Source organism: Cricetulus griseus, chromosome 3 (assembly GCF_003668045.3).
Source record: "Cricetulus griseus strain 17A/GY chromosome 3, alternate assembly CriGri-PICRH-1.0, whole genome shotgun sequence".
Taxonomy (NCBI): Eukaryota; Metazoa; Chordata; class Mammalia; order Rodentia; family Cricetidae; genus Cricetulus; species Cricetulus griseus.
In genome coordinates, this window is record NC_048596.1 from 252,518,647 (window position 1) to 252,537,107 (window position 18,461).

The 18,461-nt window shown below is 44.1% G+C and overlaps 1 protein-coding gene across 1 annotated transcript in view; it reads right to left on the reverse strand.

Moving 5' to 3' along the window:
- Positions 1-1,241: 1,241 nt before the first annotated feature.
- Positions 1,242-18,461, reverse strand: part of Gmds (GDP-mannose 4,6-dehydratase) — a 543,354-nt gene continuing 526,134 nt past the window's right edge. Inside the window, exons 10-11 of the mRNA NM_001246696.1 lie at positions 1,809-1,877; positions 1,242-1,643 (exon numbers count right to left, since the gene is read on the reverse strand). Coding sequence (NP_001233625.1) covers positions 1,581-1,643; positions 1,809-1,877 — 132 coding nt within the window. The 3' untranslated portion in view covers positions 1,242-1,580. The remainder of the gene's footprint in view (positions 1,644-1,808; positions 1,878-18,461) is intronic.

Sequence of the window (18,461 nt, forward strand, 5' to 3'; positions counted from 1 at the left end):
TTCGCAAGTGAATGCGTTTGGATATGTGAGTGGATATGTGTTTCAGGTGTGGGTGCCAGTGCATGTCCATGTGTGAAGGCACATGTATACATGTCCCCCAGCCTTCCCAGTCCCAGAAGCCCCACCTCCCAGAGACCATCTGCTTCCAATTAGCAGCATCCCACTTGGGAATAGAAACAGCAGGCTCTTCTTGGGGTGGCTTCTGAGAACCGGGTGGGCCAGCCTGGCTGCCCTAGTTCTGCTCCATGGGGGCTGAGGCTGCCCCAGCCAGAATGCTCTCACAACACAGAGAGCTCCACAAAGAGCCCTCTCTGCACCAGCCCTGGAGCCCTAGTCCTCCCCCAGATCATAAACCTGCCTGTGAAGACATTCGGAAATAGTTCACCCTCAGTCTCATGCAAGTGCAAAGATTGGAATGCCATTCGCTGAAGTTTTATTTTATTTTGCTTGGAAGGGGAGCGAGGGGGAGAAGAGACCTGACCTAATTTGTTCTAAGCCAGAATACTATTTCATGCCAGAGTGTATACCTGCAAACAAATCCTTGCTTGCCCTCTGGGGGTGTTCACCTGTGGCAGCACGGTACACAGCGGCTCAGGGATGCAGGCCTGTGGCCAGAATTCTAGCATCTAAACGATAAACTCAGTGAAGCTGGATCCTGGGTTCTAAGTCTTTTTATCATAACCTCTAATTCATGTTGATGCAGTTGAAGCATCAGCTGGTATATTACATATTAGGCACTGGATTGAATTATTGAGTCAAAATTCAGTTTAAAAAGTGGCCTAGTACCAATGAGAAGAGGCTGGAAATGAAGAGTGCACGAGAGACCACAGAAGAGGCTTGGGTTAGGGGCAGCCCGGGGCTGGGCTCAGGTCTGGGTCGCCCAGGGGCTTTCACATGTGTGCTCCAACAATATTTACTCACCACCAAGTTTCCTCTTTTAACCCCTGTTTCATCAGCCCTTTTTTCCTGAGAGGGTGAGAGCTCAGTGGTTCTAATTAAAATCAGCAGAGACCAGAAGGGCTGTGAATGCTTCAATTCAGCAGGGGATAGGTATGTCCAAGGCAGAGGCTTAACCAGATGCTCTGCCGAGGGCAGCTCAGGCTAGGGGGGGGGTCTTCTCAACAGGGCCTTTCCTAAAGGAACCAAGAATACTCCATCCCCAGCTGTGGATTTTGTTTTTCTTGGGGGGCATAAACTGCCTGCAGTATAACAGGAGAAAACATACACAGTGACTCTGTTGGTGCTGGTTCATAGAAAGATCATTTAATAAGAAAAGAGAAAAACAATCTCAAGACTCAAAAATTTAAGTTGTCTAGTGACATAATTTCAAGTAAAATGAGTATGTGATTTTAAACTTCTTGATTTCCCAAAATCATTCAGAGGAGCCTTTGACAAAAGCGAAGTGGCCTTAGCTCTGGAGTGTCCCCGTCCTGGTGCCCACAAACCTGTGGCCCAGCTCTTAGCTGTGGGGACGACACAGGCAGTCGAGGGTTTATGGTCGATGGTCTCAGGAGTGGCTGGACTCTGGTTGGCTGGCTCTGCACCATAGTCCATGTCTCGCGAATTTTTTGTAGAGGTGCTCAGGCGTTGGGGTTGGTTCTCATGAGCTCCACATCGGCTTGCACCATCTCCCTCACCAGCTCCTGCACCAAGATTGGGGGGGGGGGGTCGGTGAGGGCGGAGTTTCTGTCACTCTCTCCCGCAATACCTCCTCCCAGGGCCCTGAAAGGTCTCCAACCTGACCACAGCATGCCAGCAAGGGCTCACACATAACATCTGTGAGAACTTGCACTGGAGACACAACTTACGTCAAAGGCAACGCGGGGCTTCCAGTTCAGTTTCTGCTGCGCCTTGGAGCAGTCTCCCTGCAGGAAGTCCTGCGGAGAGAGGGCAGAAGAGGTGTGTTTGCAGGTGCTCTGGCGTGCACCCCTTTCCCAATCTGTCTCAGCAGGTATAGTACAGTCCCGTTAAAACTAGGACCTTGCGAGTGAGCCATCCCCAACTCCGGCCCAACCCCCTGGCTCTACCTCGTCCTAGTGACGCTGATGGCTGTTTTTTTTTTTTTTATTTTTTGATATTAAGTTGTCAGGAGAGCTACTGGGAAAAGTGTTTCGAATTACTGTACTTCTCGGGAAAGGCCAGGGGTAAATCATGCCTGAATGTTCAAGACACGGAGTTCGCTGCAGAATGGCCATTTCAGGTCCTCAACTCGCAGGACTCCGACCCATCTGTGGGGTCCGATCCCTAGAACCCATTCACCCTCCTCCAGATCCAGCCTTAGGTCTACTATCTTTGCCCTGTCCGTGGCACCTGAGTCTCCGTCCGGGATTCAGAGTCAGCGGAAACCCCGCCTCCCCTCCCCCCTCCGCTCTCCAGCTTTTGGGGCAGCCAGGGCAGCAGTTACAGGCGGCCAGGCACGCAGGCCAGCGAGGGAGCTCTGGGCTTGGAGTCACCTCTGCTCAGCTCTGGCTTTGCTAAGGTGAAGACAGTTCTCAGCAAGCTAGCAGCTCACTCACAAGCTCCTAAACTGAAACTTCCATTTCCCGGCCTCAGTAGAGGGTATGTTATAATCTACTGTTCTCTTTTTTCCTTAGAAAACGGGGCTTTCTTTCTTGACTCATGGTACAAACGCAAACCTCAGTTTCAGACCCCGTGGATCTGAGACCAAGCACCTGGTCAGCCCAGGCTCTTTCTCTAGCTCTTGTCACCTCCAGCTGCTTCTTCAAGGTTGACTTTCAGAGGAGTCCAGTGACCACTGTCTCAGCCCAGGGCTGGGCTGTATGCATAAAGCTGAGGTCAAGCCTCCTGGTTTGCTTGCTCAGTTCTGACTTTATGGGGAGGGAAACACATATGTAGTCGAGCTGGATAATCTAGCAAGAGAAGTTCACTTTCGTTTATTTAAGAGGCTCCCTTGGAAGGAAGAAGACTGGCAGCAAACAAGAAACGCAAAGATGAAAATCCTGTGTCTTCAGCCTCACGCAGTTCTGTATTGCAGGTCTCAAGACTAAATGGAGATTTCAAGACGAGTTTAAAGGGAAGAAAGGAAGGAAAGGAGGGAGGCAAGGGAAAAGACAGAAAAAGCCAGTTAGGTATATTTGCATGAGAACATCCAATGGTGCATATGCTGCGATGCAAAATAGCCAGGGGTTGGGAAGGCAGGAGGAACAAAAGGGGATCTTTATGGTGATAAGTACTCCATCAAGATACTCTATTTTAGCTGTACACTATTGGACAACAAATTGAGCAGCTGCTCCGAGTGACTGCCACAGATAACTAAGTTGTAGTAAATGGACTCTCTTGAACTTGGCGGGCAAAGCCACTTTGTTCTGGATTTCAGATGGGTAGGCCAGAGTATTAGGTACAAGCTATTTGTACTTCCCACCAGGTGTTCACCTGGATTCCATTTCCCTGCCTAGTCCTTCCTCTAGCAGAGGACATTCAGGGACTCTGATTCTCAATCATCCATCATTGCTTTTTAGACTTGAATAAATCAAATTCCCGAAGGCTTTGCATTTCACAATATGCTGAAGTACCCACTTCCTCCCCAGAGTGTTAACCAAAGTGAAGCAAGTTATTTCTGCTGGCCTAAAAGCCCATTTCCAGACTCCCCAGGAAAGGTAGGATACAAGAATTAGTAATTAGCATTTTTAGCACAGTGCTACCTGGAGCTGCCAATGTAGTGGAAAAACAAACCAAGTAATTTATTTCTCTTTACTCTCCCTAAATAAACTTGTATATACTTTTATAATGCTTCTCTTTTAGTGTAAAAGCCACACAAAGATATTCCTTCTTTTTCCCCAGAGGAAGCTGTGTAACTTGGAGTCATGAAGCAACGTCCTCCTGCCCCTCTCTCAGTCCTACAGCAGTTTCAGGAGAACATGGTTACTGTTGAATCACATTCCACCGGCTGTAAATCAACCAGTACAGCATGGATGCAATTCATGGCTGTGAACATACAGTTAAAAAAAGCCCTAAAACTCAGTTTGGTTTCAAATGATCTCAGTAGGCTTGGGAAAGGGAGCTTTGTATTGTAATTATGTTTCCTGTATTTTTCTACAAGTAGCTCATAATATAAAAACAACCAGGCAACTACAATTAAGGAAAAAGAAAAATGGTTTTCAAAAGCTTAGCAACAGACACTACTAAATACACTGTAAAAGTATTTCATTGAAACCAGAGACAGGCCCAGCTAAACTTCCCAATTTAGTTTTGAGCCCTCTCTTAGGCTGAAGCCTCGGCGATTCCTTAGCCTTCTGCCAAAGCTCTGTCTCCCTGAAAGCTAATTAGATCAAGAGGCCTTGGGAAGGGAGAACATGTGGTCCTATCAGAACAAACAGTCACTCTTCTTGCCAGTTGCCACTGAGTCAACATGTTTCTGTCCCATCAACTTTTTCTTCCGTTAGGCAAATGCTCTACCACTGAGCTCCCCTTTGCCCCATCAACCCAGTGTACTTTGTACTTCACTGTCCTAATAGAAATATCTTACTAAACAGGGGATGGTGGCGCACGCCTTTAATTCCACCAAGCAAGAGGCAGAGGCAGGCAGATATCTGAGTTCAAGATCAGTCTGGTCTACTGAGTGAGTTCCAGTTCCAGGCCAGTTAGGGTTACACAGAGAAACCCTGTCTCAAAAAAAAAAAAAAAAAAAAAACCCACCAAAAAACTTATTTTCTACCACAGGATCTGGCCAATGGTTTGTTCCATTTGTAAGATTCCTGGCTCAGGCAAACTTCAGGGGTGGCATGACAAGGCCTGCGTGTGAAGGCACACAGTGCTGGACAGGAGGGCAGACAGGAAATGCTCCTCTAAACATCATTTCCTCTGACCCGCAGAGAAGTCAGGGTTGGGAGCTGGACTCCTACAGGGAAGCCAGGAGTTGCTGTGCTCACACAAGGATGTGGGAAGAAAGACCATGATATGCACTCCTTTTATACTTAAGTCTTTTAAGACATTTGAACTTCCACAAAATCCCTCCAATAGGGCCAAGAAGCTCCTAATGACAAATGAAAGGAATGTGTTTATGTATACTGCTCTACATTTTGGTTCTTCATAGGTTTATAGCCAACATACGACAACAGAGGTAAAACTGGAATTAAAGTGATGATTTTATGTTGAGTTTTCTATAGAATTTCTAGAAAGAACTTCATAAAATGGGTGGTCTGGAGTTTTTCTGAAAAAAAAAAAAACAGCAACAAAACTCTAAGAAAAATTTGAAGCATTTTAATGTGAATATGACATTTCCTAAATTTGGCTTCTGGTACCTTGCCATTGTCACTGCTATTCCTTAGGTGAACTATAGTTTCAATATGTAATTTATTATTGTCAAATTCAATTAGGCTTAACTAAGCATTTTACAACAGCTAAACAGCATAAGGAAGAGGGAAATCTGCAGACAAGCTATCTCCCACAGACCCCAGCTCATTTGCCCCTGCGAGTGTGTCTTGTAGCTGGAGCACCCACACATGGTAGCTTTCACGGCAATGGAGATGCAAGCATCAGCCCGAGAAAAGGGGATGGTTTGCTGCAACAAAATCTCGGCTTTCCTGGCTCTCAGTCTTGTTATAGTGGATAGATAAAGCGCCAGACCAAGTCCCGGGGAAGTCATTAGGCCAGTTCCTGAGCCCACAGCAGTTAACACAATCCAGAAAAGGAGGGTTCACCCTGCCATTATTGTCTCCTCTAATTAGAGGCCACTTTTGTGAAGATCTCTGGGCTCCCTGCACATTGCTGTCACGATAACAAGACACCTTTCAGCCACACAGGTTACCTTTCCTCCCCTAATGTGATTTTGATTGTTCTTATACAAATTAAATCCCTTCAGTACACTAAACTGGATCATGCAGGATAACACCAAGCTCACACCCTCATTTCTTTTTCTTCCTTTTCTCTAAGTTTGATTTGGGGAAATTATAACATTTAGCTTGAATTACAAGTTGGATTGGGTTTCCTCAGCAGGTTTGTGGAAGGAACATCTGGTGGGGCAGAGATTTAAAGAACATAAGAGCTCTTGGCTGGGTGCTGTTAAATTTCTAATGTACATATTGAAAGAAATTGATTTTTGAGTGCCATAGACAAGAAGGTGCAAAGGCAGGGATGTGACTAAGGAAAACCTAGCCTGATGGAAACCTTGGCTAAACATCTTCAGGAATTTAAGACATGGAGCTGTGAGTGGCATAAAAATACTCATTTTCCCCTCCTGCTTTTCTTAGCAAAGTGAAATTGAAGACTAACTTAGGTTCCAAGGGAATAGAAGAATGCCAGAGAGTTAGGTCCTTGATCTGACTTTATGCTAATGGAGTGAGGAGGCAAGCTTCCCTCCTAGGATAAAGCTTCTCTTGGGAAACACAGAACTGCTAAAAACAAAACAAAAACAACAGAACTTCAGGGAAGTCTTTGAAGTTGCACTGCACATCCCCAATCAAGATTCTAGACAGACATGGAGGGGAGCACGGAGGAAAGGGGAGAAAGAAGCCTGAAGAGCCCCCCGCCTCCACCTCCCTACTCCCCCAGCCTACAATGTTCTTTTCAATGACCTGTGTAGTTTTAGCTCTCTTATGCTGGAATTTACCCATGGCTTAATCCTACCCAGGGACAGAGCTAACCTCAGAGCATTTCCCTCTCCTCCCCTGGACTGCTTTAGAATAGCAAAGATTGAAGTTGACGCCAGACCTCTCCTTTAATGACAAGGGTGATAAGAGACAATGAGAAAAGAGCAGGTTGTCTCAGTCTGTTCAGGAAGTGGGCTCAGGGGACTGTCCATTGAGCAGGGCTGACAGACTGCCCCAGAGCTAAACTGATGTGGTGCTTGGCCAGCATCACAAAGCACCATTCCAGAGTGTAGCACAGCATGGGACATAAAGCAGAGGGGCAGGCCTGCAAAAGCTGTCTAGTTTCTGCACAAAGGACACTGCAGGCCCATTGGCTATGGGCAGTCTTACATGGCCTTAGACTAAAACCACTGCTTGGAGCTCAACACTTCCATGGTGCACTCCACTGGTGGGCTCACTCAAGAACCTGTTAGTCATGCTGCCTGTTCTTCGGGATGGTGTCTCCTCTTAAGGGATCTTTAAGATCCTGTGGTTTCTTTACTGATCCCATTTTTCTGTGAGAGACTATGCAGCAGCAACTAAGAGGTACCAAACAAAGGAAAGAAACATCCATTTATATGTGGGCCCCACACACTTATAAAAGAGGTTACCACTGTCCAGAACGTTCCAGAAAGTGAACGAGGATGTGTCTTCTTCCTAATGTGTCTATCTATCAATATAACATGACATACACATATTTTTTCCACTTTATACTTTAAAAAATATAGTTAGCATAAGTAGAGAAATACAGTTAGGCAAAAAAAAAACAAACAAAAAAACAAAAACAAAACAAAAAACCCTCAAAACTCTACAAATTACACAGACAACATATTTATAGCTGGTCCTCCAAATCTGTGGACTTTGCATATGCAGAATTAAGTAAGCATTGGTTAAAAATAACAGAGAAATAGACACCGGTATTGAAGATATGCAGATGCCATGTTTGTCATTGTTGCCTAGTGATAAAAACACCTGCTGACAGCGTCCACACTGTGTTAGGCACTAAGTTTCCTAGGATGATTCACTGAGTGCAGGAAGACATATATAGGTCTGCAAATCATCTTCCATAGGGTCTTAAGTATCTGAGGATTTTGGTGTCAGAGGGGGACCCTGGAACCAATTCTCTGACAATGCTGAGGGATGACTGTATTGGGGAAGGGGAGAAGTATGGACTCTCAGATTATTAATTTCCCTTTAGAGTTTTAGTGAGTCTTGAGAATGTTCTCTCAGGCCAACAAGTATGAGACATGGGTAATGTCCATTCTCCCCTGTGGACTGGATCGTACACACCACAGGATTCATACTAACCAAACTGTAGCATCTCCCTTAGCAGTTTGGCATTCTCCACTACTGCCTGTCTGCTGATTACCCATCACTCACCTGCTACAGAGCTTTCACTGAAGCATAGAAAGGGGAACCAACCCAGGAACAGTTCTACCAATCATCTGTATGACCTTATGGTACCCAGGTTTAGCCCATTCCAATAAGCCCACTGTGAATGAAGCAAAGGAAATAATTTCTAAGGAGCAATGCCCTTAGCATGGCCAAGTTACATGCTTACAGGCAGAGGTCTAACAGGCAACAGGCAAGAGTCTGAGGAAGTCATCTTACAACATCCAGATTTATGGCCCCTCTGTACCTGTTCTTTGTCTACAGTTTTAGTCATGGAATTAACTTTTTTTTTCTTCCTTTTACACAGGGTTTCGAAGCCTAGTGCTTACAGTAGCACAAACACAGGGAAAGTGAATTGAATGACTTACTATAACTGAAGCCCTCTGGTCCTAATTCCTTCACTAAAGTTCATCCTAACCAGCTGATGGGGGTGGTGGTGGTGACTCACACTTATAATGTAAGGGCCACTTAATGACAGGGAGATAAGATTGTTAGTGACCTCAGCATTCCAGGCTTCAAAGTCAGCACCATCTTCTTAGAAAATTACTGGCTACTGTTAATAACTGGATCTGGGGTGTAAAGATTTGCCCATGCTAGTAGGAGGTGGCATAAACCCCGAGGAAAGGAGATAAAGTACCTTTAAGTGGACCGATTAGGGACTGTTGTGACATAATTAGCAAGTGGCATTCTGGACATAAGATGCAGGCTGCATTTCTTTTGCCACTTAGCACTTTCTGCACTCAAAGCACTTTGCAGAGTTCAGATAATTAAACTTGAAGACAGCTACACTCAAGATGCAACTCAGGAGATTTTATATCTGCTTTAGAGGCCTCTTTCTAGAGATGAAAGTTCTCTACAAAGTGTCTTAGAACTAAAAGCCCAACTCTGTTATCCAGCTTATCTTGAGCCTGCACCCTCTTATCCAGGAAGACAACTGAGGCCATGGGGCATCCCGGATTGCACAAGACAAAGGCAATTTTCCTTAAGCTTGCTTCCTTCTTGTTTGTTAGGCAATCTATCAGCTTAGAGAAAATCCCTACCCTTACTTTGAACACACTCGGAAAAGAACATTATAACTAATACAAATCTCCTTACAATAAAAAAGGGGTTATTTTTCCTTTAGGTGTTTCTCAACTTATATAGCATATTAAGGTCTCCTAGTTCAAGAAGTCTCTCTTCAGTAACTTACCTATCTATCTACCCATGCTTTGCCTCCTCCTCTCTCTTTCCCCAAACTAGATGGAAATGATGTAAGAGGGCTGCATCCACACATTCCAGCAGCACTTCCCCAGAACTTATGGTAGGAGGGCTAGCTGTATAAACAAGGGCAGCTACCACACAAGACCCTGCATTTGGCTGCCTCCTCAAGGAGCTTCTTGAGGAAAAACTCAAACAACTATCTGGCATTTGTGAGTTTCTTGAGGCACAGAGGAAAGATAAGCATTAATACAGATCCTAAGGCTTTCCAGTTTGACTTCTTCTTTAGTTGTGTTCCCACCATCAAGGCTAAGAAAGATTCAGCGGGCTGTGGAGATCTATACTGCATGGCTACCTGCTACTCTTCCTTCGTTTTTCCATGAGAAGAACAGAATCCCCATGCCTATCTGAGGAGATATTTCAGCCAGATGTCATGAAGCCATCTAGTGGCTGAGGCTTAGACTAGAGAAAGCAGCATTTCTGATTCTTGGTCTAGTAGTCACAATGTTCAAAGGACCAAGCCCTCCAAGGAAAACAGTGTACTTGTGCCACATTAATGTGAGAGGCAAAGAGACTTCTAAATAATATGTCAGCATATGATGATGTCAGTACATGCCAATGGTGGAGAGAGGTTGACATGGAAATGCAGCCACTGTGTAATTCAATAAATATGTTGTTATAGAACCAACTCAGTCATGGTGATACAAGAGTAGTGACCAAAGGGAGGATACTGACTAGCAAGATGCTAGAGACGTCGGGGGCCGGGGGGATTAATGAATGTCCCCTAGGTGGACAGAAGCATGTTAGAGGAGCCAATGCTTTTGTCAGAACCAATTCAACTGCAGTTAACATCTGCTCATTTCACCTAACTTTTATCTCAACAATAATGTTCTTAAATTTTTTTTGGGGGGTGGGAATTTTCAAAAATATGACACTGACTTCTAGCTGTTCATACTGATTTACGGAACAATTGATTTTTCTCTCTGTACTAAGCTCTTATGCAGGACCCTCTGCTCTTACAGTCAGCTACTCTTTGATATTTAGGTAAGAGACCTAACTACTCTGTAGAGGCCAGGTCTGGGCTACTGCTGTGAAGACTCATCATGATACCCTGATGGCTCTGGGAGGCTAAGGACCTGGCTGCTGAGCTCAGACACCTCCTGGAGTGTGCATTAGCAAGGCTGTCCTTTTTCTGGCCAAAGAGGACAGCAAGAACCTCTGAGGGCTAACTGAAATGTCACCTCTTTTCATTTCTTGTCTGGCTAGTGGAAAGCAGGAGCCCTGAACACCCCTAGGTGGCTAAGGAGTCTTCTCTCTGACCAGATTCTAAGGGTGGGACACATCACTGGAACCTATTTTCCTTTAGAGTTTTCACCATATGCTGTATGTACTGTGTGAGTATGTGTATATCTTTGAAAGGTCAGAGAAGCAGTTCCTTACCATCTTAGCACTGATAAACAGGGATTCTGAACTTTTCTCTGGGTCCTGGAGAGTTTAAGCACAGAGGTTTTCAGAGACATCTGTGTATTCTGTCCTAGATCAGAGGAGTCAAGGACAGGAGAGGAGACCAGTTAAGATGTCTGGGCCACAGTGGTGAAAGAGGGGTTCCTAGATGACAGTGGTGGTAGAGTGTGGCCATGGAAAGATAACTGGGGAAGCAGAACACAGAAAAACTTATGGATTGATAGGATGCAGATGAGGAGACAAGGATCCTGGATCCTGGCTTAAATGAGAAATCTCCCATTCTCTCAAAGGCATTCATGAATTTATAATGCTACAAGACATTGCATTGTAGCTCACTAGTTGCTCCAAGGCAACTTCTTATTTCCCACATTATAGAACAGAGGCTCTCTAAAGGTTACTTTTGTTAAGCTTCTGATAACCTTTTCTGTCATATTCTATGGGAGGTATTTTCTGGTCATGACTTGATACGATGCCAAAAGCCCTGAGACTACTTATCACCCAAAAGCAATTCTGCTTTCATGAATCCTGGCTACTCGTGTGAAAGGAATACTGAACTTCCTCTGTGACCTGAGCTGGTGGACAAGTGAGGAAAGGGTTAAGCCAAGCTGTGTCTACTGTGCTCTACCAACACGTCCTACTTTTATTCTCCACTTGCGGCTAGAGGAAGTCCGAGAGGTGGCCTTTCACATGACATCATAAAAGCCTGATTTATCGCCAGCCACCAAACATCTAGAAAATCATAACATCCTTTCAGGAAAACGCAGTGGAAAATAATCAGGCTGGCTTTGATGAAAGCTTTGGTGGGGACTCCAAGTGTGACACCCTGCACAGTCGCCCTTGGCAGGTGCTTTGTTTGCCCTCAGTGCTGGCCTTGCTGACAAGGCCGAGGGTCTGATCTAAATGACGGCCTGTGATGGAGTACGGCTTCCTGTCCACAGACCAAATAAGTTGGGATCATAGTCTGCCAGCATGATGAAAACAGCACTTCAGTGTATGTGAATATGCTTTGGAAATGACAGCTCAGTCCAGATGTGAGAAATTATTGACTATGAGACCATTAAAGAAAATCATGCCTTGTTACATAATCCACTGCCATCTCTGAGGAGCATGGCTGTCACAATTCTATGTTGTACCAATGATCTGTCCTCTGTTTCTGTCTTTACTGATTGATTTAATGAGTTAGGATCATTATTATTATTATTGCTGTACTGGAGATGATCTGAAAACCTCTTGCATGCTATACAAGAGTTCTACTGTGGAGGTACTAATCTCTATGCCTGTCTTTAGGATGCAAATCTTCAGCAACACCTTTACATCTTAAGACACTTTATCCACAGAATATTTCCAAAGCAGTGTGCCACTGCAACATTCTATTCTCCTAATGACAAAGGGGGCTAAGAGATGATGCAACAGAGATCTCTCCCTGCCAAATGTTAGAGAACATAAAGGGACAAATGAGTTCCTTACAGCATAAGCTATGCACTCAAGGAAGGGCCACATCCATAGTGATTTTTCTGCTTAGTCAACTGGCAAAACAACCAAGCAGGAGCCTCTTGTCTCTGATGCACATGATGTGCTCTGCAAATAAACCCAGGGAGGAAGATCAGTGTAGCTTAAGAGCCATGCATGGTTCTCAACTTCTGACCACACCCATTTTCCAGAGGCCCATTGGTGAAAAAAGTTGGCCTGTCTACACAGAACAAGGTAAGCTATGGAAGTCTTGGAATCTTGAGTTTTGGGAAGTTTAGTTGCTGTAATGATTTATCCAAAGATGAAAGGGCTAGTTTGGAATTGAAGGTGGTGCAGATGTTACTTTCACTGCCAAGTCAGCAAGTCCTGTACACAAAGACCATGACCAGATTTAAGGACTCAGGAAGGGAACATCTCTCTGGCTACCCTAAACATTCCAGAAAGGCTGGAATTGGTGTGGCTCCTTAGGAAGGATGAGATATCTGTGGCTGAGATGCTGAGCCCGAGCCTGACACACAAGCCACATCAATCATGGGCACACAGGAGGCCTCAGTGCCCACCATTATACCTGCTCTATCAGGCCTATAGTGGGCCTGCCCAGATCATCCACACCTACCTGGGACCACATGAGGAATGATAATGCCCCTCAACTGCATGTTCTTGGCCTGCTTCCCCTGCACAGCCTGCTCTCAGAGCCTGCTCCAACACATGTGGCTTGTGTTGATCCCCATCCACTGCTGTCAGGTGAAATCCCATAGTGGTGGCTGCAGTGGCCATGTCGCAGGCCACATTTTCTTCCATTTGGCTGGACTGGTTAGTGCTCAGCACTGAGACTGAGTCAAACAGGGGGATCAGGGAAGTCAGGTAACTTAGACATTATAAGCTGAGGGTGGTGGCTCAGGATGGGTTCTAGCTTGGTTTAGTAGTAAGGGAATCAGGGACCGTTTAGAGTCAATACTGATTTATTGGGATTCTCTTTGGATCTATTTATCCAACCCATTTAATGCTCCATGTAGTTTATCCCTGCTAAGAGTCTTAAATGGAAGGTAAGGAAACATAGGCCCAGCAAATTAGATAACTTGCTCATTTTCACTTGGAATGGGGCCTAGACTCAAATCCAGGCCTGAATACAAGGATTGGGCCTGCTAGCCTGTATCTTGTCTCTCAGGAATCTTCTCTTTTAGTTGGACAGTTGAGAACAGTATACAGAGGCATGTGTTCAACCTCTACATAGAAGCTGTGAGTGGGGACAAATTACATACCCTGGAAAAGAACTTACTGAAGACCCAGATAGAGCTACTGTGGTGTATACCTATAGTCCCAGCACTTAGAAGGCAGGGGTAGGAAGATCATGAATATGAGGTTAAAATGGGATATATATAGAATTATAGAAAAGCTTGGGCTGTGCAAAAAGACCCTGTCTCAAAAAAAGCAAGGTCTGAGAATATAGCTCAGGGGTAGAAAACTTGCCTAGGAAATACAAGGCTGAGTTCTTAGTACTAAAAACAAAAAGACAAACATAAAATAAGTATGTTTTTATTCCACAGAGGTCCAGAAAAACTATGGTTGCTAGTAAACCACTCGTATCAATTAAAATAGTTCACTTATGGAGATGGAGATGGGAATCTTAGAAAGTAAGGGTGGGTTATTACGACATACAGGGATGAAATCAGTGTCTTGAGGAAGAGCTTGAAGAAAGTTTGGGAATCTCAAAATAAAAACTGATTTTATCCCCGCCCCCCACCACAGTCAGAGATAAATGGTTTTTTTTGGTTTGTTTGTTTGTTTTTTGTTTTTTGAGATGAATGGTTTGGTAGAGGTAGAAGAGAAGGCATCTTTGATTGGATTACTTTGGATTCCTTACACATCATCTGGAATGGTTATGATTTTGAACTTTGTATTTAAAAGCAAATAAAGACCAAGTCATTTTCCTATGGAAGGTTATTTCTCTGCCTACCAGCCCCTGGAGCTCTAAGGCTAAGATGCTCCCAGAGGACTTTCTTCAGTAGAACTAGATTCTTCAAGGAACTGCTTGCTTTCTAGGACTACAAAAGAATAGTTGGAATGGCTTGGCATGAGAACTTAAAGGGCTTGGGAAATGCTTAGAATCTGACTCCATCACAACACTCTTTTCTTTGAAACTACTTCAACACAGAACTAAAGCAAATTGCCTGGATCTTAATTATCCATTACCATGACCATTCCCAACAGAAATAAATTGGTCCTGAGGATGCAGACTTCTACAGTTTTCAGGGTCTATAGTATGAAGAAGACTGCATTGTTAGGGTCTATGCACTTAGGCAATAGGAGAGCAAGTCCGTAGAATGCAAGATAGCCAAAGACTTCAGCAAAAGCAACTTGATTTTTCAGCTTGGCTACTGAGAATTCAGATTCAGAAAGAAGGGGTTATCTTAAATTATTACTACTCTATAGCGATAGCAAAAGTTACCACAAAAGACCTCCCACTCTATTTTTCTCATTGAATCCTAGCAACATTCGAAACATTCATTCATTTATCCATCTATCATTTATGAACCAGTGGCCATAGTGAGTCCAAGGAGCTCAAAGTCAATGATGGAAACTAGCAAGCAAATGGTAATAAATTACAAGTGTCTGGACAAGGGGAAGATCAGGTGGTAGAGCCTGAAAGACTCTGGCATGCAGGGTAGGATTGCAACTTGAAGAGGGTCCATGAGGAGTATGGAAATGGACCCTGTAGTGGACAGTAACAGTACCCTATGTTCAGCAGGCTACTTACTGAAGCACATGTAAAAATAAACAGTGAGATAACATGTCAAGAACTCCCTCCAGGAAGCTTCTAGGATTTAGGCCCCTTCATGAGAAACAGAGGAAGGGTACACAAATTAAAGCAGTGGCGGCACTCAAAAATTTTTTTTCTAGTTTTTTTTTTTTTTTTTCTGAGACAGGTTTTCTCTGTGGCTTTGGTGGCTGTCCTGGAACTAGCTCTCGTAGACCAGGCTGGTCTCACACTAACAGAGATCTGCCTGCCTCTGCCTTCTGAGTGCTGGGATTAAAGGCGTGCTCCACCACCGCCCGGCATAAAATTTCTAGGGTCAGGAGACCAAGGATAAGGTATCAAAGTACAAGAAAGTAATGCAAGGCCTAGGGAGGGGTCCGAGAACCTTTTAGGAATTTCTATAAGGCCTGGGGCGGACCTTGGATGCGCAGCAATTAGCACTAGTTCAGCACGGACCTTGTTGCCAGATCTTTTTAAGTGGAGTTCCAGTTCTTTCTAGTATTTTTTTTTTTGTATGACCTGACTCTCAATAGGCCTATAATACAATATCTGCTATTGATAAAGAGGCAAGATGACACAAATGGCTGATGTGAGCAGATACTCAAATATCAGCTACTGTATGCATATATCTTTATGGCTTTACTAGAGCCAAGAGAATCAAACTAATTCCCATGGAAGGACACTCAGGCCTTCAAAGCTGCTTTGTGATACTGGCTTCAAATATCTGCCCATGTAAATTCTGCAGTTATAGCAATTTATGCAGCCCTTAAATATATTTGCATATAGAAAATTCTTCTAAGCTGGAACCCTCTTCTTCCTACTCATCATACTTTAACACCATAAAAGCCTGCTGAATTTGGGGTCAAAGAGACTTCGGTTGAAATTCTAGAGTCATACTTCACTGTAGATTTAGTTATTTATTCTACCCCCTGTTTCATGGCATAGATGTTGACTTGCTGAGCCCTTGCCAGTGTGAGGCCACATACCCAGTCATCCCCAACCTTGAATGTCTCTAGTTCTAGCCTAATATGCATACATCTATTTAGTCCCACCTCCTTCCCTGATGTATACCCCACATAAGAAGCCAAGTCAGATAGGGACATGCCTCTAGGAAACTAGATAGACAGTGTCATTCTTTTGAGCTGTAGGGTGGGCTGTCTCATTTTGGCATCCCCAAGACACTGGTCTACTTAGCCAGCAGGTGGCTAATGCCCTTTATAGTGTCACTCCACAAGCAAAGAGAAACTAGGTAGGACTAAGTACAGTAAGGAAAATGAAATAATGGTGGTCAGGAATGCTGCCTAGGGATGAGGAAGCAGACAGTCTTGGCTGATGGAATGGTAGAATTTCAGTGGAAGAACATACACCTAGGGAGGAAGCTCCTGGGGCTGGGCCCAGGGGGAGGGACTGATAATCAGAAACCTTGAATTTCATAGTGCTGAAACTCTGATGAGGAAGCTGTTATGGGAGATTGTGACTCCAGGGTGAGGTAGTGATTTATGGCTTTGCCAAGACAGATCTGTGAGCTGAGTGTGGTGTTCCATACCTGCTACCCCAACTCTAAGGAGGCTGAGTCAGGAAGATGGTGAGTTGGATGCCAGCCTAGTACACACATCAAGTTCTGGGCCAGTGACTTTGTCTCAAAAAAAAAAAAAAAAAGATAAATAAAAACACAGGATGAGGGAATGCTTCAGTAGGAAAAGTCCTTGGAGCACAAGCTTGAGGATGGGAGTTCAGATCCCCAGACACAGCTGAACAGGCTGTTACAGTTAGTGAGCTCCAGGTTTGGTGAGACGCTCAAAAATAAAGTGGAAATCAATAGAGAACAACATCTTATACCAACTTCTGGCCTACGTATACACATGCAAGGGTGAGTGTACCCACACATACATGTGCCCACACATGCACCAAATAAGTCAATACAAAAACAAAACAAAACAAAACCCCCAAAACCTCAAACAAACCTTTCTCTCCAAAAGACTTTGGGATAAATTTCTTTCTTTAGATACCTGTCATATTCTGCCTGCAGGTAGTCTTGGGGGCCAATGTGAAGATCCTTGTGGTTGAACTCATTTCAGGAGGCCCTGGCCCCTAGAGAGTATTCTGTGTGTAAGGAGTTCCAAATCCTGGAAAAACTGAGGAGTCAAAGGGCTCACTCAATTCCCACTCATTTATGTATATCCCATAATTCCTTAGGGACATAAGTCAGGGGGTGATGTTCTCAAGTTTCTCAGGGACAACTTATTCCATGCCATCACTTTAGTAAAGGAGAATGGAAGGATATGCTCAACTAACTGATGGAATGCAAAGAGTGCCACAGGGGACCACACCCAGGGCACAGATATAGCAGGTCTTTCAAGAAAAAAGATTTATCTTTTGTTATAGGAAGGAAACACCTCTCAGAAAGTCAGGGTGGTGTCCAGCACAGAAAGGACCTGTTGGACCCTAGCAGTGGCAGAACCTGAAGGGCCACTTTGATCCATACCAGGTGACTCAACTTCCCAATGGGCAAAGATAGAGATTCTAAGGTGGCACAGAAGGTAAATGTGAGAACAGGCTGTTAACCTTCCAGGTAGGTGAGCAACCCTGAGCAACACACTTCAGCAGCTAATCACTGATGGCTTGTTTCTCTTGGACAGTTTTCCTCTGTCTCCTAGCTCCCCCTTTCCTTTTTAAGTTTTAATTAATTATTTCTTACTGCAATTTTTATTTTTAAATTATTTATGTTTTATTTAAATCATCATTCAAAGTATTAAGTTTCATATGGTATTTTTCTTTTCTCCTGAGACAAGGTTTCACTATATGTAGCCCTAGCTGGCCTGAAACTTGCTATGTAGACTAGGCTGGTCTCAAACTCACAGCATTTCCCAAGTCCTGAGACTAAAGGCAGGCAGCACAATGCCCAGCTCCAGTCATTCTGGCATTTTAAACCAAACTTTGTTTTTGTTGATTCTCCTCTTCCCCGCTTCCCCTCGCTTCCCTGCATCCCCTTCTACCCTTCTACCCCAGTACCCTTTTTGATTTCCTGTCCCATGAAACTCTTCTTCAGCATCTTTTTCCTTCTCATGGTCTCCTTTCTAGTTTAATAGCCTATACAGAACATATCCTGGAAAAAGGCATCACAGTCAACAAAAGCTGCTGGAAAAACTGGATATATACTGGCAGAAGAATGAAATTAGATTCATGTCTCTCACCCTGCACAAGAATCAATTCAAAGTAATTAACGATCTTAAAATCTGAAATACTGTCAGGTGTGGTGACATACACATTTAACCTCAACACTCTGAGGTAGAGGCAGGGGCATCTCTGTGGGTTTGATGCCAGCCTACTCTATGTAGTGACTTCCAGGCTAGCTAGGGATATACATTAAGACTCTTTTTCAAAGATCAAAACAAAAGAAAACAAACCAAACCCAGAAAACTGATATTTCTAGAGGAAAACAGAAAATATGATACAGGCAAGAAGAAGATTCCAAACAGAACCTCAGTATCATAGACTATAGCTTTAAAAATAGCCAAGCAGACAAAACTATCAGCACAGTAAGCAGCTGGCCTAAGGAATGGGAGAAAAGCAAGCTAAATGCCAGTTAGGGG